At 47.0% G+C, this 22401-nt stretch overlaps 1 protein-coding gene across 1 annotated transcript in view; it reads right to left on the bottom strand.

The window, feature by feature from the left end:
- Positions 1-2046: 2046 nt before the first annotated feature.
- The window catches only part of BGN (biglycan), a 40217-nt gene continuing 19862 nt past the window's right edge, over positions 2047-22401 (bottom strand). The window contains exons 2-8 of the mRNA XM_044443791.1: positions 17393-17649; positions 15436-15548; positions 15106-15319; positions 14305-14415; positions 12931-13024; positions 5767-5905; positions 2047-2255 (exon numbers count right to left, since the gene is read on the bottom strand). Of these exons, the coding sequence (XP_044299726.1) occupies positions 2058-2255; positions 5767-5905; positions 12931-13024; positions 14305-14415; positions 15106-15319; positions 15436-15548; positions 17393-17636 (1113 nt within the window). The 5' untranslated portion in view covers positions 17637-17649 and the 3' untranslated portion in view covers positions 2047-2057. The remainder of the gene's footprint in view (positions 2256-5766; positions 5906-12930; positions 13025-14304; positions 14416-15105; positions 15320-15435; positions 15549-17392; positions 17650-22401) is intronic.

Here is a 22401-nt window from a genome sequence, read left to right on the forward strand (position 1 = left end):
AGATTTTAAAAGTCAAAGAGAGAGAGAGAGCAAAGAAAGACTTATGAAGGTACTTCTACATCCAAATAGAAAGTCAAATGCTTAGAAGTCAAATTCACTACGAAAGGTTTCAGCCACAAGATTCTGCAGAAAATAGGTACCATTATCCATTAAAATTGCTTGTATTGTTCCAAACAGGTGACTGTGAGATGCAAACGAGCCTGTTAGCTATTTGAACACAAACGGCTGGATCAGTCACTAGTCTGTATTTGGGCAACTGCCCCCACCCTGTCCTTTCCGTGACTCCCCTTTTGACCAGGTCTCGAACTGAATTGTTAAGTAATGTTATATTTCCACCTGCTGACAGTTTAAGAAAGGACAAGAAAATGCAATTTAAGGCCCCACAGTGCTACTCAGTTAACATTAATGGACTAGAGATGAAGCCACAAAGATTGCCAGGCCTTGCGTAGAAGGCTGTGCATAGCCTTGGCACTGCAATCCACATGGGAAGCAAGTGGAACCAGAGTAGGGTTCCTTTAACGAAAGTGAGGATTCCACCATGCATTTCCGGGCTACAAAGGGGTAGGGGTAAGGAAGTGAAGAAAAATGAGAGTTCCCCTCTCCCAAATTATTCCATTGCAGCCCCAATCACATATAAACTGGCCTTTTTTGTACACAATTTTTGCTGGGTCAAAAGATCTAAGAAGCCGTGCAAAATGGTTAGCTGTGACATAGGATCCTTCATTGGTGGGGCCTACCCCTATAGTATATATGCATAACTCCCTTTCCCTCCTACTCCGGAGGAAGTTGGATCTTGCCTTAAAGTCTAACCTCACTCTTTTAAGTACATTCATTCTAATATATATATATAATATATATTATAAATATACAAATTGTTTTAGCTGGGGTTTGTGGCAATGGCCCTTCTTTCCCCAGGGATGTCAGATGATCAGGGTGAGGAACAGACCACATGTTGACTCCAACTCCCATCATACCATGTCATTGTCTATGATGGGAACTGCAGTCCAGCCACACAGTCTACATTCATTTCCTTCCTCCCGCAGGCCTTGGATGGGGCACAAATAGTTTTGGGTAACAATTACTGAGATTCGTGCCTTTGACCAGGGTTGGAGCATCTCATAGCTCACCTGAATGTTCACAGTCTTCAAGGGAAGGGATAGTGTGTGGCATCTTTTCCCATTTGGTTTTAACACTTCTGCTCCTTGCCTCTCCCCGGATGTGTGTCAGGCTCCACGCCGAGGCAAGAGGCGCAGCCAAGCTCTTCCACTGATCTGCCAGGCCCCGCCTTCTGCCCCGAGTTGGCACTGCTAGGCTCCATCCCACAACTGCTTGGGCACCAGGCTCGACACTCAAAGACCCAGAGATCCCAACAGACCTAATAGCAATTGGGTCACAAATGCACTGGGGCTGCCCATGGGGAACTTGGCCTCGATGAACCCCCAGCTCTGCAGGTGGGGAACGGGGCTGTTAGCTGGGGCCACACCACTGGGTCCTCCCTGTGTGATCACAGGAACTTCTAGGGTCTCTTGATGAAAGACCTGGCTGGATGGAAGGGGACAGCTACTGTCACTCACCTGGCTGGGCCTCCCTCACCCCAAAAAAGAGCCACAATGATGGGGAGGATTCTCAGCTGAGGGGCAAGCAGATGCCTGCAAGCAGATGCCCCAAGAATTCTCTACCACCTCATCCGTAGGAAGGGCAAAGCCCGTGCTTCTTTGTCTGTCACAATTTCAGGTGCAGGGCAACTGTAGGCTGATACAAAGCTGATCAAAATGGTACGATCTGTGCCTCTTTCCTTCCATACTTTTGGAAGTATGTACTTCTTTCCCTTCCCTTCCCTTCCCTTCCCTTCCCTTCCCTTCCCTTCCCTTCCCTGGGCATTGTCTGGCATTCTGCCCAACTCTCTTTAATAACCCTTCAATTTCCTCTTATTGACCCCTCCTCCCCAGAATGGTCCTTGCTTCCCATGCCCACCCACCCCTCCAGTTTCCCCATTGGCTTTCTTTGTTCCCCCCTCCCCCCCTCCCCCTCCCCAGCACCCTTCTCTCTCTTTTTATTTATTTTTTGTAGTTGCCAAACTGGATAGCCAGGCGGTCAGTGGCGCAGCGGAAGGTGGCTGGTTGAACCTCCCAGTAGGGTACGGGATTGGCAAAGAGACTGATGCCGTGGTATGAGGCACGCTTTACCCCAAAGCCAATGGGACAGAAGTCATTGACGCCGACATGAGTAATGTTGTTGGAGTGAAGGTACACAACCTGCAGGGAGAGAATTCAGACTGCGTTACAGGTGAATGGTCAGCTGCTTATTTTCATCAGCTCATAAAGCGGCTGAAGACTCAAAGAACCATCCTATGATAGAACAATTCAAGTCCTGCAAGGTTTTGCAAGGAAAGCGCAGGTCTGCGTTCATGCTGAATTGTTCAGAAAAAATGCAGTAGATGGTACTGGTCCCAGTGCGCAGCTTCCTGAGAATCTCACCTTGTGGTTTGTTTGTAAAGCAACTTCCTACTCCCTGTTGTTTTAAAAACATGCTTAAAATACATGATGCACATCTGATGAAATCTCGGAAGTCAGAGTAGTTGCTGAATACAATTTCTGGGGAATAGAAGGGCTGCAGAGCCTTGTATAGATCTCTGCTTTTCCCCATAGTAGAGAGAAATAAATTTTGCAAAATGGTAAGAACTGCCAAATAAGTTGTACAAATATGAAATCATGCAGATTTACTTGCTTTGCACAAGTCAACTTTTCTTAGTAAGATGCCTTAGGGGAGTCTTTACTCCCTCCCACAGCACCCCACCCCACTCACCTTCATACACAGTGCAAGCCATTTCAGGAAAAGATTAGCACTTGCTAGGTTAAAACAGAGCTAACAATGGCCTCATGTATTTTTGTATAGGCGATGAAAGATCAGAATGATACCTGACCTTCCCACAATGTTGAACAAGGCAGCCGGAGCAAGGAAAAAAGTGCCCACTGTGGAAATTCTGCCTGAAAAGACTGTGTCACATCTGTCCATTCTCTCTATTTATTTCTTTATTTGTGGTATATATTCACCCCTAAAAGAGCAAACCTGTGGCCTCTAAACAGCATCCAGAGGGTGACAGGATGCTTCTGATTCCCAGACCCGAAAGTCACTTTGACCTCGGAGCTGGCTCTCCACGCGGTAGAGAGAGCGTGCCCACCGCTGCTCCAAGGACAGAAGAGAGACCTTGGACAAGCGGCAGAGAGGGCATTCCACAGGGCAGGGAGGAGAGGAGACTGGGACTGCTGGGGTAGGAGGCATCCTGGTGGCACTCTAGTTTTATTCTCCCCACTCAGAAGTACTGCAGCTCAGTGGCCAACACTGGTCTTTTAATTGATTTGCAGGAAGTGGGAGAGTGGAGAGAAGAAGATCACCCTTGTGCTTCTGTCCTTCCCAGAAAGACATAATCCTCCAGCTCTGGAGGCTCATGGGCATCCCCCTTGAATTGTGCCCTTAGTGCAATAAAATCCCTATGCAGTTTCCACACAAATATTAAGATTTAAAACATTAACATTAAAATTTTAAAACATTAAAATTTTCAAAATAATACCAATAAAAATAGAAATACAGAGCAATAGAGAGCTATAAAACAGGCTGCATTTCATTATGAGACAGGGAGAGCTAGGCTGAACAAATACGTTTTCAGGAGGCTGCATTTTCTGCATCCTGAACTGCACGAGGGGGAGTCTTCCAGAGGGTGGGCTCTGCTACTGGTACTGAAAAACCGAGCTGTTAATCTCAGAATGATGGCAAGGTGTCCTCTGATGATTTTAAAGGTTGGGTGGCCATGTGTGAGGGAAAGTGCTCTGCTCTTTCTGGGTAAGACCAGCCCAGAGCAACAAACCAGCTAAGCTATGTACCCAAGTACTTGACAAATGACCCAAAGCTGAAACATTTCCCCTTCTTAGTGTTATTTGTTTTCAAACAACGTTCTGAGATTTCTTCAGGTGTTGTTCACGTATTGGACAAGAAGTATGTTTTAGCAGAAGGAAACCAAGCTTTGGAAACTTGGTGCGTTTTTGTTGTTTTTGCCGGTTGAGAAATGCTGTGAGTTCAAGAGTACAGAATTGTGGACCCAATACATTTATATAGTTTATTTAGTTCTGCAGAAGTCTGCTTAGAAGCCCTATTGAGTCCAAAGAGATTAATTCCCAGACAAATGGGTATATCATTTGCATCCCTAATCTTATGTTTTACTATGTGGAATATTTTAAATGTTATTTTTATGGCACTATTGAAGTTTGTTTTGGCTGTGGAGCCTAAAATTAAATTATAATTAAAATATTATTAGCATGATTATTTAATTTGCACAATGTTTTCATGGAATTATAGCATTCATCAACACCTGTGGCTATAGGTATCCTTTTTTTACGAATCATGGTGAAATTGCGGAATTGACCTGTTGCAGAATTGTTGGCTTGCAGGAGTGGGAAGGACCTGGGCAACTTGGCTTAGGAAGGGCATGGCGGAGAGGGATGAGGGCAGCAAAGGCACAACAGAGAGGAGAGAGAAGGGCAAAGCATGGAAACATAGAGCCATCCCCCACACCGAGTCTCTCATGGGGCCCCACCATGGAGCGATCCAAGTGAGATGCACTCTCTTGGACCAGGATATGGTTGTGTCCAAGAGTACTGCCACAGCGCCCCCTAATGAATGGAAGGTGCACATCTACAGCAGTGCACCTTCCATTCATTAGGGGGCGCTGTGACAGTACTTATGCAAAGGGATCGGCAGCTGCTCAGGCACAGCCTCATGAATAAAGCAGTTTCTACTGCACCCCACCAAATTCAGCTGTGGGAGAAGCAGGAGGAGTTGGAAAGGCGATGTGTGCAGGGAAATGACACTACTAAAAGAGTTTTCGACCCTTAAGCTATGCACAAATGCAAAGGAAATTTTTCCAAATGAAGAAAATGTAATTGAGTGTTCCTCCAGGCCTCCAAGAAAAAAATCACAAAGAAAGAGAAGAGGATGGCGGGCAAAGATGGGATGTTGCCCGACACAATTCTCCCATTTTTTGTGGGGTGAGGCCAGTGGCATCTGTACCCCTATTCCTCTGAATCCATTTCCAAACAAAGGGCAGCCCCTCTCCCACGTGAGCTTTCCCAAGAGCTAGTGCCACTGAAGCAAATTTCCTCCTGAGTATTCACCACTGAAGGTAAGTTGGCATGCATATAGGCATATTTCCAGCTCGTTGTTCCTTACTGGTGCAGAGGGGAAAGCAGTATTGCATTTGCTTTCCAGTTCAACAGGTTAGTCAGAGAGAGAGGAGAAGGAAGCCATGGGCGGGGGGGGGGGGCAACAAGGGAGGCAGGAGAGCAACTGAATGGTGGTCGGCTTTCCTGCCTTCTCGGCGTCCCTGCAGCTTTGTTGAAGCCCGGCAGACACTTCTGCGTTGCATCACCACTCCCCCAGGACCCACTAGTCCACAAGCCCACTCCTTCCCAACCACCCCCAGAACAGTTCTGCAAGTTTATGCAGTGCATAAATTCAGCTTGCTATAAGTGGCCTGAAGAAATCCAGCATATAATGGCAGAAAGAGCACAAAGAGGGTGGGGTGGGGTGGGCGCCATGCAGGACACCAGGGAGTCAGGTGTGACAGTGCTTGTAAAAATGCCTGCTGTAGATCTCTTGCCTGCAAAGCCAAGGCCATGACGACCGGCTGGTGCAAAACAGTCATTCCTATATTGGCTCAGCTCCGTCACGTACATACATGCATTTTTATTGCCCCTCAAAAAACCCTGGTACCTGCAAAAACTTGAGGTCAGGCAGTCCTGGAGGGACCCGGGACAGCTTGTTGTTATCCAAGTGCAACTCGCGTAAGATAGGCAGAAAAGCCAGGCTGCCATTCTCAATCATCCGGATGTTGTTGTGCCCCAGCCCCAGCCTGTGGGAAGGAGGGAAATCAGAAGAAAATAGGAATTCAGTGTGCCGCCAATGCATAACCTCTGCATTGCAAAAGTGGAAGCCCAAACTTGTTCTCAAAGTACAGATCATGAAGGTTAAAGGAGCATGTAGGCTGGGCATTTGAAGAATGAGGATGGAAAGTGTGAAGGCTTCACTCCTGTACTTGCTTCAGCCAAAAACCTCATGTAAAGGCTATAACATAACCTGGCTGATCCCTGGCCTAGGCTATCTGTCCCATTGGCTATATACTAGAAAGTTAGTGCAGCTTGCTGGCTGGTGTTGGGCTGAGATTTGGGTGGCCCAGGATTTTTTTTTTTTTTCCGATTTCTATCCTGCCTTTTTTCCTACAAAGGGCTCAAGGCAGCTTACATCATTCTCCCCCTCCATCTTATCCCCACAACAACAACAACCCTGTGAGGTAGGCTGGGCTGAGAGTCTGTGACTGGCCCAAAGTCACCCAGTTGGCTCCATGGCTGAGCGGGGACTAGAACCCAGATCGCCTGAGTCCCAGTCCCATGCTCTTAACCACTACACCACACTGGCTCTGAGTCCCCACTTGGCTATGAAGTTTACTGGGTAACTTTAAGCCAATCAGTTACTTTCAGCTTAGCCTCCCACACAGAATTGGTGTGAGGCTGAGATGAAGAGGATTCCTTACAGGAAAAAATAAGGTAGACTATAAATCTGTAGAATAAATGAACCAATACTTCTAGTTTCAGAAGCAGTGTGTCTCGGCATACCAGTTTTTGGTGAGCACAAGTGGGAAGGTTTGTTGCACTCCTGGCCCACTTCAGGCTTCTCACAGGGTTAGAGTTGGCCTAATTCAGCAGGGCCCCTCCCATGTTCTCACAAGTGAAGCGCTTTGGTCTGCGTGTGTTGCCTCAAAGGTGTAGAAGAGGGCATGTGGTGTAACACAGGCCTCTGCGACTCGCCGATGGCAGCAGGGCTCTGGACTGGCCAGGCCTTGTGTAAATGCCGAGGGGCTGCCCTTCTCACCTTGCCTAAACAGCCAAGCGGCATCTTTTGCCTCTGGCTGGTAGTGACACAAAGGAGGGGAGCCCCAGCCCAGATTCGGATTCAGAACAGGGTAGCTCTTGGCCCTGACAGGAGACCGAGGCCATTGCAGTTATTTTTCTCTGCTTTTTCTGATGCGTTTCCTTCCCCAGTTCTTTCCTTAATTGCTGGATGCCTCAAATTGCAGAGGTGGGTGGCACAGTGGGAAAGAGGTGAAATGAATTGCTAATCTTAAAACGGAGGGCTAAAAGGCTCTCCTTATCTCTTCTGCACCATGTCAAATCATTGCAGCAACCAAATCTTTATCTGTCTTCATTTCCACCTAACTGTAAAAGAGAGACAGATGAGCAGGGAGGGAGTCAAGGAGGAAAAGACTTAGGAAGAGAAAGAGCACTAACTTGGACAGCTCTCACAGATGCAGTGTGGGGAACAAGGGGAAGACCCCTTCTTGGGAAGTGCCCACTTGGCTGTGCCCAGGGCCCAAGTGGGAGAACTATCTACCAGATAACGAGGCCTAGAGATTAAGATATAGAAAATGGGGCTCTTTATATTTTATTTATTTATTTGATTGTTTGAAGGCCAACTATTAGCCTCTTGCTCTCTGGGTGGCCGTTACAATAAAATTACCAATAGGTGATATAAATAAAATGATACAACAAAAATACAATTAAAATGCACAGGATAAATAATATATGAATAACCAAGAAATAAATACAATTTAAAAAACTAAAACTGGTCCAAATTAATAAAAAAAATCTAAGTGGTGCCATAGGTGCGGCTGAAATGTTTTTGTCAGGGGCCTAAAACTCAATAAAGTAGGTCCTGACGAACCTCTGAGGGTAAAGCATTCCATAACTGAGGTGCTGCCAGAGAAAAGGCCGTCCACCTTGCAACCTCCCCTTTAACCTGCTTAGGGAGAAGAACTCACAGGGGAGCCTCCATTGATGACCTTAAAGGACAGGCAGGAATATATGGAGTAAGGCAAGTACGAGGCCTTTCTTGTTTGCTTTTTAGAGACATATCAGATGAAAGTGTATCAAGAAGCAACATAGATTCAACATGAAAGGTGAAGCACGAGATTTAAATATCATTCATTGTCCCGGTCAAGGAGATCAAGGACCAGCCTTCCAGTTGGAATCCAGGGATGTCCCCTTAGAGTAGGACACAAGGAACACAACTTCCAGTCACCTGTCAAGGCAGGAGATGAGCAATCCTCTCACCTGTGCCCTCCAGTCAACTTACCCCATTCCTTTCTCTGGTAAGCTCAGCTAGCTGCCTGCTAAAACCATGTGTGTACTGGATTTCACTGTGAACTGATTTAACATGCTGCTGTCTCGCAAATATTGTGGCTGAAAATATGGTGGTCTCCCCTTGCCTCAAAGGGCATGTCCATGCAACAATTCAGAAGTGGAATCTGCTGGAGCAGGTCCTCTTGTTCTATCATTTCTGGGCTGGCGTACAGAGGCAAAGGATTGCTCCCCGATGGAGCAGACTGCCAGGCAGGCCAGCCTGATTTTGTGTTAAATATTGCACTGACCTCACTGGCGGCAGCCAATGCAACAGAGACAGGTTCAGGTGTGCTGATTGCAATATAGAATATATGTCTGCACATACGCCTGGCAAGCAAGTCTCCGGGTGAGGAAGTGGAGGGTCAACCAGCCCAGTGGGTGAACCGGCGGGAAGTGCTGCGGAGCAGTTGCTTCCCTGGAAGATATCTAAGGTTCTAGTGACCAGGTGCTAATGCTAGCAGAAACATAACTAGGAACACATTTAAGAGAGAGAGAGAGAGTGTGTTTAGAGGAGCGGGCAGGTGATACAGGCCTCCTGGCAACTCTCTGACTGCATATGGGAAAACTGGAAGCTTTTCCCTCAGCTGTGTTAGCTTCCTACCTACAGACAGTGTGTGATAGGTGGCCAGCTTTCAAAGAAGCACAGAAATCCAACCTTCCTGGATATGAGCAGACAACACTATTTAAGCCTTTTAATGGAAGCTGAATGTTCGATTTCCAAGGCTGACAGCATGGCAAGGGAGACACACAGACAGAATTTCCCATGCTTTTAACAAAGGCACGGTTAGGGAGGGTGCATGTGTGTGATTTTAGCAACTAGGTGGGAGAAGTGCTGTTACAGTGGGGACAGGCTTCACTTGACATCCTCCAGATCTGTTGGACTACAACATTCATTGCAATAGCTGAGGATAATGACAGTCGTAGTCCAACACTTCTGAGTGAGGAAGTCTGAACAGGGACTGGAGGGGGAGGTCGATCTTTTTTCTGGGCTGATTCACTTTCCCCTGAAGCTTCTGTTTTCCCATGGGGCAAAACATACGGGTATCACAGGTTTTCTTGCAGCACAAAAAGCAACTCTGGGTGGTGATTTAACTGGGGAAAGAGGAGGCAAGGAGAAAAAATAGCCCCCTTTTCCCTCAGTACTGTGGTCCTGATCCAAGCCCTCGGCTGCGATTAACATTTTTGTTAAACCCTGGAAGGTCCTATGCGTGGAACTCCTCCTGCATTGCATCTCGTTTGGCCTCAGGATTCAGATTAGGAGCCAATCAGTGGGAGTTAAGTTGGAGCAATTCCATTTTACAGCAAGGAACTGGGTGTTTTTCATGCTGTTTTGTGTTTTAAACAGTGTGGGTGAGTAACTACAGGAATCAGGTATTGGGAGGGGGAAAGGGAGCAGATTCCCTCTTGCTGGCAATTCCAAATCAGAATGTTTCAAGGAAAGAATTGGAAGAACCATAAAACAAAAAGTTACTGGCAGCTAACAAGTATGACTCTTTCTCCCTCTAGTGGCTGAAATCTGTAGTGAAACTGAAAAAGCAAGAGCATTTAGAAATTGATGGATGAAATGTGCTGCCAGCTGAAACCATTTTCAATCCTGATTGAGAAAGTCTCCAATAGTCCCTTGCCTATTTTCCTGGCAGACAACCATTTTTCCTTTGTCTGTATCAGGGGTCTCAAACTCAACTGACCTGGGGGCCACCGGAAGTAGAGTCTGGGTGAAGCTGGGCCGCATCAAGTGTTCCACCACTGCGGTGGTGGTGGGCCGCTCATCCAGAGGCCGGCCCAGGTGCCGCTGGTGCTTTGAAGGCCGCAGGGCCCCTCCCCCGTGCCCCGCCCGTCCCGGCAAGTGGCCCGCGGGCCGCGAGTTTGAGACCCCTAGTCTATATTCTATCCTTTGATAAAATATTCACTTTCTATTATTATTATCATTACTACTACTACTACTACTACTACATTTCTATACCACCTGCAGCCGAAGCTTTCTGGGTGGCTTACAATAATCACAAAATCATACATTCAAGTCATCCATCCAGATTCTAACCAGGCCTGGCCCTGCTTAGTTGCCACGATTAGGCAGGATCAGGCACTTGAGGCTAAAGAGACACTCTGTAGCATGTCAAGTCACCTTTGCTAAGCAGGAAGGGTACAGGCCTGCAACTGGACAGGTGACCACAGCTGGAAGCAAAGCAGGGTATTGAACTCAGTGGCCTTGAAGGCCCTTCCAATTCTGCTACCATTCTATTCTAAACTTCTGATTGCTTGATTTATTGGCTTTGCATGGTTTTCATTTGTGTTTGTGGCACACTGTACTGGTCTGGACTGACAATGACTAGCAGTACTAGCCTCCTCTCATATATAGAGACCTACTTCTCATTGAGCTAGAATTTCAGCCATGGTTGGGAGGGGAAGTTGCAGCCCATTCTGGCTTCCAGTCCATCTGCTGCAGACTGACACACACACTTAAGCACAAAATGCCTTTCCATTTTCTATCTTCTCCTCACCATAAACCGCAACACGAGCCTTCCCAGCCTGGTGCCCCCAGATGTTTTGAGCTATAATTCCCGTCTGCCCCAGTCAACAGTCTCTGGGCATGTCAGATTATGCTGAATGTGTTTGAAACCGCAACCACTGTATAACCAAGTTCATTGCAAAATTAATCTTTGCATTAAAAAGATGCTTATCTAGGAGTCCCATGGAAAAAAGGAAGGATGCTGACAGTGGAGAGGCCAAATATTGCTCCTTCCTCTGCCAGGCTGTTTGGGGTCCATGCCACCTGTAGAAGAAGAAAAGCTTTTTCCATTACAAACTGCAAGGAAGTGCAACCGCCTGGCTGAGCGGGGAAATAGATAGCTCGCTTTCTTCTCCAAGGGTCTGCATGATAGAAGGCAATTCTTTTTTACTAGCAGCCTGTATTTTTGTGCTGACTACGGAGAAAGGGGTTTTCCTTCTCTGGAAGCCAGCATGCTGTCCTGGACAGCTAGTCTCTCAGCAGGCTGGCTGAAGGGTTTGTAGGCCTCTACTGTTTGTAGGCTTCTTTACGAAGCTGAAATGAGGCGGGTGGTATGCAAGCAAGTCACGGTTTTCACCTGCAAAACTGGGGTGGATATGATTTAAGCATCATGATTCCCAGTCAAGAAATCACCGAGTTAGCACTTCTGTGAAAGCATCTGACAAAGAATATTCAGCAACTTCCAAATTAGATAAATTAAATTCAGACCTGCATCGAGTTTTGGCTCATGTCTTAAACTGTCCAATGCGGCCCTCCCTGCCTTTGGGTGCTCCCAGGGCCACCCTCTCACACTTGGTCAATGAAGATCCCTTGTTGTATACTTCTCGTAAGCAAATAGCGCCTCCTAGTGAAGGCAAGAAGTAAATGGTGCTGCTTCTGGGCATCACTGGCAAGTAGAAACTGACTTCCCAAAACTTTGGGGACAGGTAACCTTAATGCACTTTTCTTGTGTATTTGCATACACAACATTTTAGTTATCCCTCCCTCCCACTCCATATGCATGTACACACACACACACACACACTGGGGCACATCTAGCTCTAAAACAGTACAATAATTTCAGAAATGTTTTCAGAAATAATTTCAGAAAAAAATCAGTGAATTTTTTGCATAACAACAACAGTAGTAGTAGTAGTAGTAGTAGTAGTAATATCAATATCTTAGTACTACAGGTACAAGATATATGAGATTGAATTTTCCTGTAAAAATGTGTTGACATCAAATAAAATATGATTTTAAAATTAAAAAAATATATTATAATTTAATATAATACACTGGGAATAAAAGATGGCCTGTGCCCCAGATATGGCTGTGCACAATGGTAGAGCATTGGGTGTACAAGAAATACAATGAAGAACCAGGCAGTTGGAGGCTATTAAGTCCTGAAGAGGTGCGTGTGCAGTTATTTATTTATTTCTTGGATTTTTACCCTGTCCCATAAGGCTCCCTTATGTCTTCCATGCTCCCACTCATTGACGGTGACGTGATTCCACTCACGCACGCACGCAAGCACACGCGTAGCAGTCGTCTCTCCCTCCCTCAAGTGACACAGGCCATCTCTGTCACCCTCGTTCAGCACTGTGTTTGGAAAAGCTCTTCAAGAAACACAGTGGCCAGCTGCTGCTCCCTCGTGAGTGGAGCATGGAAGGCCGCAGGCCTGCTGTGAGGAGCACTGGACTGGGAAGTTTTCCTGTGAACAGGCCTTCTTCAGAGCAGGCCAGTCCTGGTGCCAGGAAAGCTTTCTTTTAAGTTGCCCAGGTCTCAGAGCAGCATTCAGAACTTCACACTTCTTGTTCTGTCTGAGGGGCTCCAGGCAGGGGAATGAGCAGGCAGAATCAGTGGGCCCTCCCACGGCGAATCTACTTCTCACCACCACTATTGCCTTCTGCTGCTGCTCCCCACCCTCTGGCTCATCACAGCACACACTCTAAATCGCTGGCATGACAGGCAGGGAACCGAACAGCAGGCAGGCAACAACACCTGCTGCTCCTGCTCCTCTCTGCCACAGCAGCTGCTGCCTGGGCCAGAGAGAGAGACAGATCACAGGGGTGAAACAAGGGGTAGGCTTTTGTTTGTGGGCCCTGTGGAGGTGAGGCCTTGGTGGGGCCCAGCTGAGCCTCCCCTGCATAGCAGCCCCAGTGCATCTGTGCAGTCCCAGCATCTGCAGCAGAGTTACTTCAGAATTCACACTACCTGTAGACTTTGGGGTAGCGGATCATATCCTCTAATTCAATTGCCTGGATCTTGTTGTGGTCCAGATGTAGCTCATTTAGTGTTTCAGGCAGATCTGGTTGTGAGAAGAGGTGCAAGAAGATATTATTCCTTTATCACTTTTCACCAAAGGTCCGTAGCAGTGTACAACAATCCAAAAGCAACAATATGAAAAACTGTGCAGCAAGCACAGTAAAACAGGGCAAAGCAGTGGGTAATGCCCCAACTGAAATACAGCTTAGCTGGCTACTGAGAGCCGGGGGAGACCATATGGATTTCTGCAGGTAGGAATTCTATTAATTTGAGGGTTCCTACAGAAAGGGTCCTGCTGCTGGTGGTGGCAAATAACCTCCCCCACACCGCCAAGCTGGAATCCTGAGCAGATCCGACATGTTTGGAAGGGGTGGCTTGCATCCAGGAGGCGCAAATTGCTGCCACAGCATCGCACCAATTTTAGTAGCCAGGGAAAATCCTGCTGCACCCTCAGGCTGGAGTATCACCAACATGTCGCTTGTTGGGGTTGCCCCCAGTGCTTACAATGGCCAAAGCAGAGGTGGGCCGAAGGTCGATTGGATCTATTGTTAGATCTCTTGGTGATCTGCAGTAGACCAGCAAGGGTTTCTGACTCCCCATTGTCTAACAACAGTAGCAACAAGAAATCTTCTCTTCCCTCCCATTTCCCATGTGGTTGCTAAAAAAGAAGAGCTGGGGGTGAGCCAGAGATGGACCTTCACATGACAGAACTCTGAGTGTGGTTCTGGTGCCAGGTGCAAATGCCTGGGCTGAGCATGCATTTGAAGGAATGCTGTTCCTTCATTCTTGCTGTACATCCATCCTCCTGAGCCAATATTTTTCACATGGCTCCAATGGGTAGATTACAGGATCCTAGTTAAAAACAAAAACAAAAGTAGATCCGGCAGGCTTGAAATCTCTCCACCCCTAGTCTTGGGAGCAAGAGGTGCCCACACACAAATCATGTTGTTCCAGGAAGTGCTATGGGACCAAAAGCCATGATCCCTATTCCTCCCAGGCTTGCTCTGGACATAGGCGCCTTCCCCATGCTGACCAGCTTTCCATAAGCCTCACCCAGTCCAGAAGTTTGCATTACTTGCAAATCAGCTTTTCCCTTCCCATCTTGGTAGCAAACTTTTGTGCAGTGGCCAAACCCAGGGAGGTAAAAGGCACGGAATGTTTGCAGCAGGCACTCTCTTCACCACAAGACAGGGTCATTCCAAAGCAAACCATAAAAAGACACAAGCGTATGCTATATTCTCAGAGAGCTAACAAATACAAGAAGGTGACATCAATCATTGAGAAAAGCCAGGAACTGCATTGCAGGTAGTGGCAGGACAATACCTTTGGGTATACCAGTGAGCTTAGCTTCTGAGATCCTCAAATAGTTCAGCTTTAGGCCATCAAAAGCACCAGGTTCAAATCCACTGTTCTCCAGGGGGTTTCCACCCATCTCTGCAAAGAGGGGAATAAGCTCATGTAGAAAAATAGTACTCAGCCATATCAGATCCAACCCCTTTAATCCTAACTGCAGCATGAAACAGATTTTAAATTATCTGCAGAAAAATTTTTTTCTTGATATGCCATCTCCTATGACACAGATGAAAAAACATATACAGCCTAAAATGCTTGAGTAGGATTCTAGAAAATTATAAGATGTAAACAAGTTCCCAAAATCCTGACTAACTATAAGCATGACTTAGGAACAATTAAGCACTTTCAAGACCCAGCAGGAGGGACTTACTCGTATGGGTGTACTTAACTTTTTCTTTGAAATCAGTGGCCTCCTCACCTTTGGATGGGTTGTGTCTTTCATGAGTTAGTGAAGGGAGAGAGTGGATGTGTTTGCACATAGTAGCAAGTCAGAATTCCTCTCTTATCCTGGCTTACTATGAATGACCAACATGCTGGTATATGCACCCCATTCACTGATGCTTTTCTTTTGATACTCATGTGAGTAAGCAAACAAACCAGAAACACACACCTTCATGTCAGTGCCCAAATCTGAGATCCTGCTCTGTTGCTTCCAACAAGCCAAGATTTGTGAGTAATCCACAAAGTCTGCTTGTTGCTTTTCTAACTATGATCCTGAATATGCCTAGGACAGCAGTTGGGTATCACTCCAGTAAAGTGCCTTTCTCTCACCAATGCAATTCATGTTGTTCAGCCCATTGAAAACAGCCTTGGAAATCTTCTTGATTTTGTTATCATGGATGCGGAGTTCCACTAAGGACTTGGGCAGGTTGACAGGTATCTCTACCAGGTTGTTCTTGGAGATGTAGAGTTTCTGCAGCTTGTGGAGGGGACTGAAGGCCTTTGGATGGATCTTGGAGATCTTATTGTTCACCAGTACCAGGGCCTGTAGCCACAGACACAGCAAAAGCTCACATAATGGCGAGATACATGAACGTGTACAAAAATAGAACAGGATGCAATCCACCATCCAGGTGGCTGTACCAAGGGAGTGATACGTACATATAAGTGATGCAGCCCCTTAAAGTCATCTTTGCGCAGTTCAGTAATCTGGTTGTTCTGTAGATCCAGCAATGTGGTGTCTGGTGAGATCTCCTTAGGCACTGATTTGAGACCTAGAAGAAGCAGGTAAAGGTGGATGGATGGAGAGGTAGGTTAGGAATGGGAAGGTTCAATCATGACGGAGTTCAAGGGTGGCCAGCTGCAGGTGACAAGACGGGTCTCCTGCACTTTTTGCCATTGTGCAGAAGAGGGCAATGGCACTTACCATTTTCTACCATCTACATTAGCTTTTCCCAACCTGATGTGTGTTGGATGTGTGTTGGATGGCGACTCATTTGGATGAGGACCAGGCTGGGGAAGAGTGACCTATGCTGTTGAGAGTGCGGAAGCCCCCTGTCCCTGGCCTTCCTAACCCTGACCCCCAAAAATAAAGCCACAACCAGCGTTGACTATGTCCATCCACCATCCAACTATGTCCAGCACCACCATCAACACACAGTTTTCAAACAATGACAAATAGTGTTTAATACCTTTTTTCACAATATGTTGGTCAGTTTAGAATGATCTTTTGATTCACATTTCCTTTCTGGATGGTAAATCTGAGCAACTCTTTGACCTCCTAACTGGTATTTAGCATAATCACCAGCAGGGGGGGATAGAGTGCCATAAACGTCTTAGGCTAGGCAGCCTGCAGCGTGAAATGCTAGGCTACTTGAAAAAGACAGAGGTCCTGGCCACCCTTCTCTGTCTTGTGGTTCCCTCCTATTCAATTCTGGTACTTCTTACAACATGTTGGGAGTTTCTGCGAGCCAAAGATATGTGACCAGGCCAGCAAAATAGCATCCTATGAGAAGGTTTGCTATAGAGTAAGTGTGGGCAATGGGTGGATTTCCCCTAATCCCAGCTGTGTTGGGTCTGCACAGAATTTATGCAGAGAAGCGCAAGAATTGGCAACTTAACTGCTCTGCAAATGATATTTGTTTGTTTGTTTGGAGAACTTATATGCCGCCCTATTCGCATAAGCCTCGGGGTGGCTTCCAGATCATAAATAAATATAAATGATACAATTACATAAAATATCGGAGACATCCTGGCAAAAGTGTTAAAATCAATAAATAAAATTAACAATTAAAATAACGTTTAAATAAAAAGGTCTTAGCCTGGCGCCGAAAAGCAAATAATGACGGCGCCAGGTGGACCTCTCTGGGGAGCGCGTTCCATAAGTTGGGCGCCACCGCAGAAAAAGCCCTCCTCTGGATTTGGACAAGAACTCTCTTGATCCCGTACCTTTGGGATAATGGGAAGAGAGAAGGCTTCTAACCTACTTCAGAGGGATGTTGTAAGGATAAAAACCACAATGAGTTCCTTGCACATGGTGGGCATAATGTAATAATAAATTCATTTTCCAAAGTCTCCCTATCTTTTCCCCTATTACACTGAAGCATCTTGTGGGAGTGGGGTAGAGAAGAAAATGGCCTGAAGGAAAAGAGTTATCCTTTTGCATTCCTTTCTTCACTGCAATCTTCTCTGACTTACCTTTTTATTTGAAAAAAAGTCAGAGGGAAATGGTCTGCAACAGCATACTGGCATGTGGTAGCTCAAATAAGAGGACAAATGCAGGGGTGGGCTAGCGCCATCATGTCCTGCTTTTGGGCTGCTCCTGAACATCTGGTTGTCCTCTCTGGGCAACTAGATGCCGAACTATTTAGTCCTTTCATCTGATTCGGCAGGGCTCTCCTTATCTTCATAAACATTTCCGAACAATCTTAGCTCAGGTTCTAAAGCAATGGTTTGCAACCTCATACTTTCAGCTCCTGTGTTGCCTCTGATTTCCTTACCCTCACTTTGAATTTCTGGTCATAGAATTGAAACCTCCAGCACAAATCCTAGAACCCAGCTGTGTTTGGCTTCACCAGCACCTCTGCCCCTGCCTACCTCAACAAACACAAATACTCACCCAAGTCTGAACATTGCACCACCCTTAGTTGGCAATGGCAGCCGAATGGACAGAGGCCTGGGTAGAAGGGGATGATTTCTTCAGACTCAGCCCCGCTCGAAACGGGGAAAATCCCTGAAGCCTCTTCCTCTTCTTGGACATTGGGGTCATCCATGGAGAAGTCCCAGAAGCCTCTCTGCACAAAGGGAAGGTTGCTGCTCACCAGTCCCAGGAGCGGCATCAACAGGAGAAGTTGTTCCATCATGGCAGCTGCAAGGCTAAGATAAGAGAGCACACAAGGCAAGGAATAGAGAGAGAGGGCAGGCTGTGCTGTGAAGGGGCCTGAAGATGTGTGTCCCTTAAAACATTCAGAACCAGGAACTTTCTTGCCATCTATTATCAACAGGGCTGGTGTTAGTATTTTCAGACACGGATTGAGGCCTTGTTCTGGGCACCTGGTGTCTCACTGCCAAGCTCTGCACTCTTCTGGCCCTGCTTCTCCACAGTGGCTCCAGCCGGGGTGACCAAAGCCTCAACAACATGTATTTCACTGGACAGTGCACCCTCCTGGCTAAACTCTTTTTCAAAGGACGTTGTGTGCTGCTTGGTGTCAGTCCTGGCACACACCTGCTTGCCCATGCTGGGTGCCAGCACGGCGCCTGTGGCTGCTTCCTCCCCACTTCGCATCAGTTGCCACTCTCTCTTCTGGCAATCATCTTCAAGTTGGGCTGTGCAGCCCTGGATTCGCATCCCCAAATCCATCCCTAGTAAAGCTGCTGCTCCTCTTTCGCATTGTGGTGTGCTCACCAGAGCTCCGTGAGCGAGGAAGTGAGCCACTGGGGTGCACAGAGAAGGTGTCCAAAGAGAAGGAACCAAGAAGGGGGGTAGTAGCAGTGGCACAGAGGCGAGGAAGCGCAACTCAGGACTGCTGCTCCGTCTCAGCAAGGCCTGTGCAGCCGTAAAACTCACTCACACAGTGACTTGGGGTCTGGGGGATAACCCTGAGAGTCAAAGGAGATGTCATGGCAGCAGCCATGCTTTTTATTCACACAGCGTCCCTATCCCCATATGACGTGTGTGCTCTCTCTCTCTCTCTCTCTCTCTTCCTGTGTGGGGGCTGCACAAGGAGAGCAGAGCAGAGTTCATTCCCATTTAATATTCCTGCGTTTCACTGCACAGATAATTTGCCCCACAGTGATACTGGAAGTATGTGTGTGTATTTGGGGCAGGGGAGTAAAGCTGGGAGAAAATGGAGGATTCAGCTGGCCTCCTGCTCACACTACACTGGTTGTGAAAATCAGATCTCCTGCTACACACACACACCTTAGGATAGTCCCACGTGCGGAAAAGCAGGTATGCCCTCGGCAAGTTAAGGGTTTTGGCAAATAATGATGCTTAGTAATGAGTAGATGGCCTTTAAGAATGTTCAAGGCACTTCTCGTGTACTACTTCAGTGATCCTTCCAACTACTCCATTTGGTTGTATGCACCCCTATGCTGCAGCCCAGGGTGGGATGAGGGACTGAGAAGATAGAAGTTTATTTAAGATACATATTGTGTTTATTTGCCACTCTTCCTGCCAAGTAACTGAATTCAGGCCTCTTTGGGCCTAATCTGACACTCTTATCCAGACTGCCAGAACCTGGCTCCCTCCAGACACATCAGACTACAACACCCATCATCCCTAGCCAGCATGGCCAATAGCTTGCCCATGACCACCTAGTAAATCCACAGCTGAGGCAAGATGTGAAGAAGGCCCCCAACATACGACTCATCCTGTTAATGACTCCATTACGCCAGGGAGGTGGCAGGGTGAGGGGCAAGAATGGAAAAAGCTGCTTCGCTCAACCACAAGAGACTAATGATGAATAAGTCACAGCAGGAAGTGTGTGAGGGAGTGCGAGTGTGCCCACCGCACCACTGATTGTGCAACAGAGTTTGCAAATCCCTGCCTCCAGGGCTGGATTAACAGCCTGGAACCCGGCCCAGGGCCCTGGGCCACCAGAGTGGGGCTGACGCTGCCAGCACTCGCCGCTGCCTCTTGCTGCCCTCCATTCAATCCAGGATCGGGATGGGACTGGCCCCCAAGCAGCTGTCACACTGCTCTGCCAAGGGTGCCAGCGGGCTCTGCCAAGACTTGTCTGGAATGGGTGGCGAGGGAAATCCACACGAGTGGTGGCAGAGATCTTCTTGGGCAAGTCAAGTAACATCAGCTGGGAAAGCCTTCCCCGAGCTGGCATCCTCCTAGCATGTCAGACTACAGCTCTCATCATCCCTGCCATGGGAGGGTGGGGAAGGTTGGAATGCAGGTTCTTGCTTCCTGTGGTCAGTAAGGTCCTGGCCAGTCACCATGAATCCCCCACTTCCCAAGCCCCGATTTTCCTCATGCACTGGTGGGGTTCTCTCTTTTCCATACATCCCAGAGGACCCGGGAACAGAGCGAGCCTCTGGTTCCCACCCCAAGGCTCTTCCATGCGGCCAGACAGTCATTTCTTTCCACATCTGGAGCCTCTCACTGCTTTGTCCCTCCCACTTTCCTCTTCTGGTTTGTGATCACAAGCACTATCTTTTGATTAAAGAATATCTTATTTCTGTTTATGTATCTGAAATAATGCAGTTTCAGTTTACTACTGAGATAAAGTTGTTCCTCTCCGTGACTCTTGCATCAGGGATTTTGCCTTAAATAGACCAATCTCGGCAGCAATTCTTTAGCCTAAGTCATCTCCAGTCTCACTTCTCCCACACCCAGGCAGCTCTTAAGCGGCTTTTTCCTCTTTGCAGCTGCTGCTAAAAGGCTTGCTCCACATTGTGGTGACCTAACCTCACATCTGGCCTGCAACATCTGCATCATCTGCCTTGGTGGCTTTCCCTGTTGTCCTGCATTATTTCCCCTCTTCACTCAGTTCAGAATGCTAAACTAGTATTTCTCCCTCTTTCATTGCAATCACATCACTTTAGTCCTTAGATCCTTATAATAGCTCCCAATCCACTTCAAGGTCCCAGTCCCCTTGATGGAACATGTTCCAGGCACCCTTCTTCTGCGCTACTTCCACCTACTTTCAGAGCAGGGGTAGGCAATGCTTTCCTGGTGCCCACTTAGGCACTGTACCCCTTCTTTTTATTTTATATGTTGATGGAATAATATTTCACACTGGCAGCTGGGTTCACTGCCATCGAGGCCCCCAGCTGCTCCAATATTCATGTAGGGCTTAGAGACTTTCTTCGGAAATGAACTTGGCTGGTGGCTGCAGGCCGATGCTTTCCTCTGCAGGCTGCCCATTTGGTGGTGCTGCCCAAATTGGCAAACCTAAAGCTTGCCTACCCACAGTTTTGGAGCATTCCTACAGATAGGTTCGTGTTGATCTAGCATACCTGAAGAGCCATCTAACAGATTATATGTCTTCAAAATGAGAAACATGGAATTAGTAAAAGGAGTCTGTGAGCTGGAGCAGAAACTCTGCTATTCTGAAGATCAATGGCACGAATTCAAGCAGCTGAGATGTCTCGGGGGCATCAAGCTGGGAAAGGCTACAAATTATTTTTCTAGCATTGTTTTTTTTTTTTTTTTACAAACCTCTTGTAGTACCTGGATTAGGATAGCTCAGTGTTGGAGCATATACATTGTATGCTGATAATCTTAGCTTTGACCCCTGTCAGTATCCAGGAAGGGCCAGACAGCAGGATGAAGTGAAAAACCCTGCCCGAAATCTTGCATAAGCCAGCTTTCTGTGTTCCTGCCTCGTTAAATTTTACCATTGCTTTGTTTTGATTTTCTGTAATGTTGCATAGAATAAGCAACAGTGAGAACTGGACATGGAACCACTGATTGGTTCAAAAATTGAGAAAGGAGTACAACAAGGCTGTATATTGTCCCCTTGCCTATTTAACTTATATGCAGAGCACATCACAAGTTGGAATTAAGATTGCCGGGAAAAATATCAACAACCTCAGATACTCAGACAATACCACTCTAATGGCAGAAAGTGGAGAGGAACTAAAGAGCCTCTTGATGCGTGTGAAAGAGGAGAGTGCAAAAGTTGGCTTGAAACTCAACATTAAGAAAACTAAGATCATGGCATCCAGTCCTCTCACTTCCTGGCAAATAGATGGGGAGGAAATGGAGGTAGTGACAGATTTATTTTCCTGGGCTCCAGGATCACTGCAGACGGTGACTACAGCCAAGAAATTAAAAGATGCTTGTTCCCTAGGAGGAAAGCTATGGTAAATCTAGACAGCATACTAAAAAGCAGAAACATCACATTGCCAACAATTTTGTATAGTCAAAACTATGGTTTTTCCCAGTTGCAATGTATGGCTGTGAAAGCTGGACCATAAGGAAGGCTGAGTGCTGAAGAATTGAGGCCTTTGAATTGTGGTGCTGGAGGAGACTCCTGTGAGTCCCTTGGACCGCAAGGCGATCAAACTGTTCAGTGCTAGAGGAGATCAACCCTGACTGCTCTTTAGAAGGCCAGATCCTGAAGATGAAACTCAAATACTTTGGCCACCTAATGAGAAGGAAGGACTCCCTGGAGAAGAGCTAATGCTGGGAACAATAGATGGCAAAAGGGGCCTGGCAGAGGATGAGGTGACTAGATGGAGTCACTGAAGCAGTTGGTGTGAGCTTGGGTGGACTCCAGGGGATGGTGGAGGACAGGAAGGCCTGGAGGAATGTTGTCCATGGGGTTGCGATGGGTCGGACACGACTTCGTGACTAAATAACAACAATGTTGCACAGATGTATGTCTACTCAGTGCCTTTTGACAAGTGATGGAATATAAATGACTAAAATCAAATTATTATCCTTTTAGCTCTCCTGCCTTTCTACTTGACTCCCCCCTACACCCCCCACCATTTCCAGTCCCTGAAGAGCTTTGTTCTTTCTCCCAGGCATGTAGGCTGCAAGCCCTCTGGGTAGGAACAGCTTTGTGCCACAGTGGGCATAATGCACCCATGGCTGTTAGTAACACATTTTAGTATTGTCATTTGGAGAACGTTCTCTGTTATGTGTGCAGGGCCTACCCAAGACATTTT

Source organism: Varanus komodoensis, unplaced genomic scaffold (assembly GCF_004798865.1).
Source record: "Varanus komodoensis strain SLA01 unplaced genomic scaffold, ASM479886v1 scaffold42, whole genome shotgun sequence".
NCBI classification, from domain to species: domain Eukaryota; kingdom Metazoa; phylum Chordata; class Lepidosauria; order Squamata; family Varanidae; genus Varanus; species Varanus komodoensis.